The sequence below is a fragment of the Amphiprion ocellaris genome, chromosome 16 (assembly GCF_022539595.1).
Source record: "Amphiprion ocellaris isolate individual 3 ecotype Okinawa chromosome 16, ASM2253959v1, whole genome shotgun sequence".
Taxonomy (NCBI): Eukaryota; Metazoa; Chordata; class Actinopteri; family Pomacentridae; genus Amphiprion; species Amphiprion ocellaris.
The window spans coordinates 11,423,634-11,433,108 of record NC_072781.1 but is presented as its reverse complement, the minus strand read 5'-3'; the positions used below and the strand labels follow the sequence as shown (position 1 = coordinate 11,433,108).

The following is a 9,475-nucleotide window of genomic DNA, read 5'->3' as shown; positions in this document are numbered from 1 at the left end:
GGGGGTTGGTTTTTTGGGGGAAAGTGTGTGTGTGTGTGTGTGTTTGGAGGCTGTTGAGACAGACAGCAGAATCCCATTTGCACTTGTCAGTGTGGGTTTGGATCAGGTCTGACCCCTGCGCTCCTCAGACCGACGCCTGTAATGAGACTGTGAGCTCCACGTGTTAAAATCACACCCTGCCGTGTACGGGCCACTGGCCCTCCCTCCCCCTCTGCCTCCTCTTTGCATCCATCCCTCCTCACTATCTATTCTCCTGCGTCTCCTCTCCCTTGTCTCTCGGCCTTTAAAAAAAAAAAAAAAAAAAATCATCTGCCATGGCAAAATATCACATTAAAATGGTAATCACATTGTTATCAGGCTGCACTGAGAGAAAACCAACATCTCTAAAGCTGATTAAAGTGACTTAGGCAGACGATAAAGGTTGTTAGTTAAGCTTCTTGTTGGACAGGTATCAAATTAAACTACAACCTTCCTCTGTACCTGTTTTGTCTTCCTGACAGCCCTGCTGTTTAGATTAAGTGTGTGTCTCATCTGTGAATGAGTTTATTTGAAGATGGGGAGGAGCTGTGTGTCTTTGTGAGTGTGTGTGCTTTCATTTAATTGCAAAAAGCCAGTGCACTGATGACGTGTTTTCGGTGCCAGAAAATACCTTGTAGTGAGATTCGGGGGCATGTTGGAGCTCCTCCAGAATAGGGGAGGTGGAGACTGCACACCATATGTGTGTGTTTGTGTGTCTGTTGTACATGCCTGGATAAATCTGATGTTCAGTTTTGTTTATTCATAAATGTGAATATGTGTATGTGTATGCGTGCAGTGAATAAGTAATGTTAGATGAAAGCATATGGGGGTCAGTAGTGGCTGAAGAGGAGGGGCATGGTTGCTTCGATAACTGTTTATGTATTTTGGGGTTGGAGGTGGGAGGCGTGTGTGCATGTGCCAGGGAATGCCTGCAGTGTTTTTGGCACCAACACATAGCTGGTACAACTGAAAGCTCACTGGCCACCTGATCCATAATTTACCCTGACAAGACTGAACACAGCCTGCCCACTACCTGCCAACTCTGGCTATGTGACTAAAGTGGAAAGAGCAAGATGGGAAAAGACAAAGAAATGGCGTGATGGGTGGAGCTGACAGGGGGATGAGAGCAGGATGAGAGGATTCATCAAGGCAAGGCTGGCACAGGAACTGTAGTGGTAATCACTACTGAAAGGGATTACTGCAGAGGAGTGAAGACATGTGTAACTCAAACACAAAGCTAATGAATGAATAAACAAGATTATGTTATTTATTGCAAAGGGCGATAAAGGTCTGTTCCTGAGGCAGGCTGAATTTCATTCATCTTGTTTTTACAGTCTAATATATCCATCCTCATCGCTGGTAATCCCATGAGGAGTGATAATGCCTGGAATGAAGATCATTCAGAGAATGTTTATGCACAGTGGAGCATTGTGAAATTACAGGCCTGGGACTACTGCCTCCACAACACAGCTGTGGGCTTTTCTGTTATACTGAATACTGAAGTGGATGCCATGTCTTTCTGTAGCTGCCTTTTGAGTTTACCATTTTGTTTTTTGTCTTGTATATGTAGTAATATGCAGTACATGTAGGTATTGCACGACTTGGTTCCCCCTATAGCACTCTCAGCTGTTTGGATATTTTAGTTAGCCTCAGCCGTTATTCACCTGTTTACATTTTCCTTACATGTACAGTCAGTTTGTTACTTGTCTAGTCGGCGTAATGACTAAAAGCTGAACATCAAAGCCAGCTGCATTGTGTCTTTACAGACCTCAGACCCACTGACCTGCTCTCGGGATGTGTTTAATTTCACCCCTAAGAGCTAAAAATGACCCAGTCAATAGGTTCTGTGTGTCTCAAAAAGCACTCTTTTACTTGTGTGTGCCTGACAGAGTGTTATGTGCAGTGTATCCATGTGAGTGTATGTGAGTGTGCATTGCGTGATTGCTTTGCACGGCTACCTAAGAGTGCCTGTATCTCAGCAGACCATAAAAATCGAATTTGGAGAATCCACCGAGATCACCTTTCATCTCTCAGAAGACCATCCTTGCTTTTAACCCTCCTGGCTAGCCAGTAAGAAACTGAAGAGTGAAGGGGGTGGGTGATGTGTGAGTGTGTGTGTGTGTGAGTGTGTGTGTGTGTGTGTGTGTTAAAATGCACATCAGTGAACACTCCACTGAAATTGTAGATATGCCTTCATAATCCGCATTTCACGCTAGTCAAGATGCTTCTGTTGGAGACAAGTTTGAGAACAAATTATGGGCAGCATTCCAGATGCACTTGAGCGCAGCATCCGTCTGCACACTTATAGTATCAGTGCTGTCTTCAGTGCAACACCAGAGTTTATATATTCATCAAGTTAGTCATTTTTAAGTCTCAATTGAATATGAAATACCTGAAAATTGATCCTGAAACTCAGTGGTTTAACTTGAGAAATCTGACATTGACTTTCTCAATGTACATATTAATCTGCTGACTAAAAGTAGAAATATAAATAAGAAAGCTTTTTGTCATTGTACACAATGTACAATGAAGTTCCAGATGATTTTATCCCATTTAAACATACAAGACAAATGCGCTAAGAAAATAAGAGAAAAATTTTAAAAAAGTCACTAAATAGTGGAGTAAAAATATCACAACTTGCAGAGAACACAAGCAATTTTTGCATTTAAACCAGTCAAAATTTAGCAAATGATTTTCACTTAATCACCTTTTTGTTTCTACTCTACAGTTGCATGTTTTGCAGCTGGATTTATCCACCAGTAGATGTGTTAATCTCTTCAAAGAGCTGCAGTAATGCTGATATCAATGTGCTCAGTGGGGGTGAGCATTGTACATAGAGGAAGTCTTTATTCTTCAGGACTGACAGGCAGATTTAAGCACACATGCAGCATCCATCAAATTACCGGCTGTCAATGCACATCTGCGAGGCAAACGTTTTCTCAGTCTTCTGTTTGGAGTAACTGAAACATAAGGGATGTGACACAGCAGATGTTTTGTCCATATGATACACTTCATAGTCAAAGTACACATCCATATAGCCTAAATGCCTTCATACGGGAGGCAAAGCCACAACAGAACCTCAAAGTCTGTCATTGAACAAACTACAGATACAGTATAAACCATGAAAGGCCCTTCAGTCTTGGCTGCTACTACGGCCCTGTGTGTGTTCTTTTTTCCAGCCTGTGGCAGTAACACACATTGGAACAGATGTTAAATTGATCCACTTCAGCCTCAGAGAGTGTCATAAGTTATCAATGTTTGATCAGAAAGTGTCTACTTGTTTTTTTTTTACTTTCTTGTCTTTTCTCTGGCTCCTTATTTTCCATCTCCCACTGTTTCTTGCTATCTGTTAAATTTTTGCTTGGAGCAGCATCTGCTAGATGAAAAAAAAAAACTGTGTCTCCTTGTCAGGGTTGTTGTTGTAGTGTGAAGGCCAGGTAAAAGCAGCAAAAGACAGATGCTTGAGTTTGGGCTGTTAGTAAAATGAGAGTTTCGGGGTGCAGGAGACCCCACGCTGGTCAAGACACTGAGAAAGAGCTATGCGAGTGTCTGTGGGCAACGTATGTGTGCGATCTGCTTGATGTTTAACTTTCCTATCAGTAATCTTGCTCCTGAGGCCTGACTTAGCAGAATGAAAACTGTAAATAGCCCTTGAGGAGCCCAGTAGCAGTGAAAACGCTCTCAGACAGTCTTCACACACGGGCACTTACACGATCGCTGCCGCACACACACACACACACACACACACACACACACACACACACACACACACACACACACTAAAAATGTATAGTTGAGGGACTTAACCGTTTGTCTAAGCCACATTTCAATGGAGAGGGAATATTTTGTTCAAGCTGAGCAGAAATCTGACCTCTTCGTGTGGATAGAAGTGTTCCAGTCGTTCAAGAGTGTGTTATTTTGGTCATGGTGGTCTTTTCTTTCTTTCTTTCTTTCTTTCTTTCTTTCTTTCTTTCTTTCTTTCTTTCTTTCTCTCTCTCTCTCCACCCAATACCCGAATGATGCCAACTCTATCCATAGCCCTCTTGACCAACGAGTATGTAGGTCACTTTCTCTTCATAGACTACCAGCCGCTGAGGCCTCATCTCTCCGTTGACTTTTCCCAGACAGCCCATCAGCTCCTCACAGTTCCCAGCTACCCGCAACACTCCACCACACCGCTTCACACCGTCGCTTTTCGACAGCTAACAACACTGTCAAAGTAGCTCTCCTCTTCCTTCTGTCTTCTCAGTGACTCTATCTCTTTTCCCCTCCTTTCTCTCCACCTGCGTGCTTCACGGCTGTCACATCCATATGCTGTCGAGTCCACAGGAGGACTTTGCTTCTTTGCAGCATCTCAACCTGTTCGGCTCATTCATTAGGGAGGGCGCTTGTTGGTCTGGTCAAACAGCAGTATCACTGTGTGACTGTGGTTAATGAGCATCCACGTTTTGGATTGTAGGCCCCTGGGCTTCTGGTCATCAGATTGAAACCACAGAGAGGAGTTTGGACAGCACCATGCCACCAATCCTCAATCAGCTGGCTTCTGTCTTCCCTGCCAGGCTAAAGCTGTTCAGGACAAATGGTCCTGTGGTGCTCACAGCAGCAATACAGAATGACTGGACTGCATAAAAAAAATAAGCATCTTAATAAGTATTTTACTCCTAATTTCAAAGAAGATTGGGTAAAAATACATTTACTTCCAGCCAAAATCCTGACCTGTTAGAATTCAATATGGATGCAATTTGACTTGTAAAATAGCAAGAATCTAGAGGGACCTTGATAGAAAAGATTATCATCTTGCTGTTGCAGCATAAAAGGGAGTCTATGGCTTTGTGAATTGCAGCAGAAGTAGAGGGTGATTGGAATTAATTGCATAATAAAGAGTGTCCAGTTTTCAGCTTGTTAAATGCTTTTGTTAACCAGCTGCATCATTTTTCCATCGCCTGAGAGTAAGCTTTACTTTGCCAATTGTTTTGTAATTGCAGGCATAAAACAATTATACTGGCCCATCTGAGACACAGTGACCTGTACAGGGCAGAAAAAAAGTGACCATTTTCAGTGGTACCCAAACCTTGTCCAAAGTGTGGTAGCAATTTAGCTGAAATTCACGAAACTGCTGAAACTCTAAATAGAGTGTTTTCCCTTATTATGTCTTGTTTTAAGTAATCGTCTCATCATTTTGACTTGTTTGCTTTCCCTGACTGTCGCACTGCGTCTGTATTCATTTCAGTTGCGCAGTTTTTTCTGTATCAATTGATAATGTTGGTGAAACTCTCTATAACCAGCCATTTTCTCCTGTAATCATTGTGTTCTTTTGCTTTGGCCAGCTCCCAGCAGAACACAATTGCCTTTCCCACAGGCACTGTTTGTGTACATGCCAGTAGGTGTGCTTGAGTGCATGCCTTCATACGGTATATTTATATGGGCTTTAAGTGTCAGAAACACAGCACATGTGGATATTTGTGTCTGCATGAGTGTGATCTGTATGCAGGCCTTAGTGAGCCACCGTGTTTGCTTATCCTCCCTCTAGTCTCGGGGTTTCATTTCATGTAACGTTGCTCAATTCGAAACAGGTCCGAAACAGGCTCAGCACAGGGACCCCGGCAGCTGGCAGAAATAAATGTAATGAGTTTTTCAGCATTGTAGCAGTGCTCCAAGCCCCTTTGAATTATAGAGATGTGGAGCGCTAGAGCATATCTGCCGCCTGTCCACCCGAGGGAAGGTGCACCAGGAAATACTCTCAGGCATCAATCAGCTTGGGACGGAAGATGAAGAAGGATTAGATAGTGATGTCATAAATCCACTTTCTCTCCAGGAAGTGTGTCAGCAGTGGGAATTCTTACAGAGTTTCCAGAGGATGGAATGGATTTGACTGAGGCAGTTGGAGGTGGAAATCCTTTGCTGTAGGAACCCAGAATGATACCTAATAATTTTCAGTCTCTAAAGTAATACTGTGGTGCTGTAATGTGAAAACCCGCACAAAGTCAGTATTACGAAACATCTGTCTATGAAAGAAGTTAATGTGCCTTTGCTGCTGTGCCAAAAGCCATTGCTTAACTTTCTTTGATTGGAAAACAAAGAAAACAGCAGTGACTGATACTGTAGCTAATAAACAGCAGATTTTTTCCTTTGATAAATCGGCACCATATATGATTTTGGCATACGAGCACAGTGCCCCTATTTAGATGTGGAATCAACAGAGACAAGCGCTGCTGAGTCCAAAGTCCAGACTGGAATCCATAACCTCTCTGGATTAAGTAGATTCCCCTTAATTTGTACATTTGGAATACCGCTGCTCTACATGTGTGTATGCATTCACATACCAAAGTTACTTTCCAGTCTAAACTGATGTGAATTGCAGTCACTTTCCACCATCTAGAACAACAGGACACCTTTACAGACTGAGAAGTTTCCCCAGAAGCAGAAAACTACCTCATCATCGTATGGGCCGAACATCAGGAGCCGTAACACAATATATGAGCTATATTCTCTAATCATAAACCTCAGGGTCTATTTTATTAGGAACAGTTTGCCTTTTCTGCAAAATGCTTGGGACAGGGAATCTTAAAAACATGCTCAGTATACCATTAAACTGCAGAAGGTCATGTCAGTGCTGTATGCACAAGTCATCAGTCTTGAGGAAGATGAGCTACAGTGGAAACATAATTACCTGGACCATTTCAAAGAGTTTGCAACACTTTGCATGGTGTTTGCATGGTGCATGTTTCAAAATGCCAGTGGGAAAGGTCAGAATATGTCATAAAGTAGACTAGTTGAAACATCATAGGCTCCTGGCGGCATTTGAGCATTGCCTAAATGTCACATATGCCGAACAGGTGCAGGCAATAAGAAGATAATGCAGCGTCATTTGAAGAAGTTCCCGGGAACAGTTCATTTAGTTCAGTCACGTGAGATGAACCAATACATCATGTTCAGATACTGTTGCATAACGGCTTTGATAAGTCAGCTGTGGAGTACATGCAGAAACTATGGCTCTAGCTGCAATACTGAACAAAAAACGCATTGCTGGAGGACAAAACTGTATATTCAGTTGTTAATGTGTGAGTTATTTTTCCACCTATTCCTCCTGCCACCTTTTACTTGCCTTCTATCTTTTTCCTTTCTCATGTCCACTGGGTGTCATCTGCGTTGACCACCCTGAAGATGAGACATTGGGAATCCAGAAGAGTGTGTGTGTGTGGATGTGTGTATCTGCGTAAGCACCTGTAATGAGCACCACATGTGTGTATCAGAGCCCAGGCTAATGAAGCTCAGTCCATTATTTCTTTTCCCGTGGCCCTGTCGCTTGGCCTGTCGATGCACCTGTGTACACACACACACACGCATGCATGCACACACACACTCACCATCTGTCTATAATGACCATTCTCTCTTTCGTACTGCATAACGCTACAATCCCTCGAGTGGTCATTAGACGAGTGAGCAAGAGAGTGACTGAGGGAGAGAGACCAGTGCTTTCAGTGTAGATTTGGAACCAGTTTTTTGGTTTTGCTTCGGGAGGCTGGGGTTGGGGGGTCAGGCTAGGGTGGATACAGAATGCTTAGAAAGTGCGTCGAGGAGAGAAACTCTGCATATTTTGATTTCTCTCACCACCTGGGAGCCTTGTATGGTTTGCGTGCTTTGCTGGCTTTGTTTTCCCACTGTCATGAGAATACAATCTGCTACTGGAGTTAAATATGAATCTTGTACAGTCTTCTGCAGCCACAAAGGAAAATATAAACTCCCCTTATATCAGCTGAGGTAACTGAATCCACCAAATCTCTTCGGGTGCAACAGTAAAGTTGAGCATGTTACAACTGGAGTTAAAATACACATTTTGCAAAGACTTTGAATTTAGAACCTCTCCTTTTCAATGAATTTGTCTCTCCCTGCCTTTGCACCGATGGCCAGCTCTCAGCAGGGAGGCTGCCCCCATTATATCCACAGCACTTAGCTTTCTGGCCTTGTGGCCCTACCCAAATCCCCTCTGCTAGCTCCTGCTAATCCCACCAATTGTAGGACATGGCAGACAGAGACCAGGGGGAGGTTTGTGTGTTGGTGGGAGAGGGCTGGAAAAAGAAAGACAAACAGCCAGCTCAAATGTGGCTTCCATTTTAATAGGGCTTCTTAATATCTCCCAGTGGAGTTGGAACTGAGCATGAACTTCCCCTTTTGCACAACCCTCCTGATTCTACCCAGCAATATAAGTAACACTTAACATCACAGCAATTTGCATTTCACGAAACCACCAACATTTAAAGACATCCTCAGCATATATTAAACCAGAATATGCTTTAGTAAAAAGCTATGTGTGTGTTTGAAGTGCATGGTTGTGTGTGTTGCAAAGCTCCAGGTAAGAGTTTGACTCAGGTATCAGTAGTCTGTGCTATTGTCTGCTCCTTTAGTCATCAAACTAAACAGTTCCACAGGGAGAACAGAGATTAATTATTAATTCATGTTTGCGTGTCTCTTTTTGCAGGGAACTGAATGGGAATAACCTCACACGCATCACCAAGAGTGACTTTGCTGGACTGAAGTACCTCCGAGTTCTGTAAGTACTTTCCTTCATGTTCACATGTGATGATGAGATGTTTGTATGTGTATCCGTGGAGCATGTCGGTGCCTGACTTTATCTTTTCATGCATACCTGAGTCGTATCTAACCCCTTGCAGTTTGCAGTTACACCGACTTGCTGCTGAAATTAGCATAAACCCACTGAAGTGCAATGCATTCGTCAAGAGTCCTACTCCAAAGTACATTAAGTTACTGAGCGGCTGTAGCTAGTGATGTAATGGACTTCTCTCTCACTGTATTCCGCCTGTTGTAGTTGCACTTATTGTCTCTTAGACACACATACACTGACTTGTCCTCTGTTCCCTCACATCTACATGTAATGTGCACACAAGCGCCAGTCCTAAATAGGCCCTCAACACAGTTAGCACATTCAGGTGAAGTCATCGGCTCCCTCTCCGGCGAAATTAAACAGCACTTGTGACTTCAGGTAATAAAGTAGTTGTAAAAGTGTCTATATGTGTACATGTGTGCGGGTAAACTTGCGAGCTGTGCCATAGGTGTTAAAAACACTGCCGAAGGGGAAGCTGCGTAGACCCCAACATGTTTTAAAAGTAACACTAGCTGGGCATAATTCCTACTGCCCAGCAAAGCCTTACTATTTTCAAGTCTCATCGTTACTCGCCCATCCCCCTGTTCCTGGCCTTCTTTTCACGGCCTCGGCTCGCCAGGTCTCTCCGCTCCTTGTTCCCTCTGTACCACCTTCTACCCCCATGTGGAGGTTAAATGCCTTCATGTCAACAGCTTGTTGCCAGCAAGTAAGGAGGAAACAACTACTCACAGGGGTACCAAAGACAGAACTTCCTTTTGCTGTAAACCACTGATTCTCTCACACTGCCACCACTGTGCTTACATGTATCACTCACACGCACACACTGCTCGCTTT

The 9,475-nt window shown here is 43.4% G+C and overlaps 1 protein-coding gene across 4 annotated transcripts in view; it reads left to right on the top strand.

Moving 5' to 3' along the window:
- Nucleotides 1-9,475, top strand: part of slit1a (slit homolog 1a (Drosophila)) — a 90,251-nt gene that overhangs the window by 2,635 nt on the left and 78,141 nt on the right. For all 4 annotated transcript variants that reach the window (XM_023268146.3, XM_023268144.3, XM_023268143.3 and 1 more), the window contains exon 2: nucleotides 8,498-8,569. In XM_023268146.3, the coding sequence (XP_023123914.1) occupies nucleotides 8,498-8,569 (72 nt within the window). The remainder of the gene's footprint in view (nucleotides 1-8,497; nucleotides 8,570-9,475) is intronic.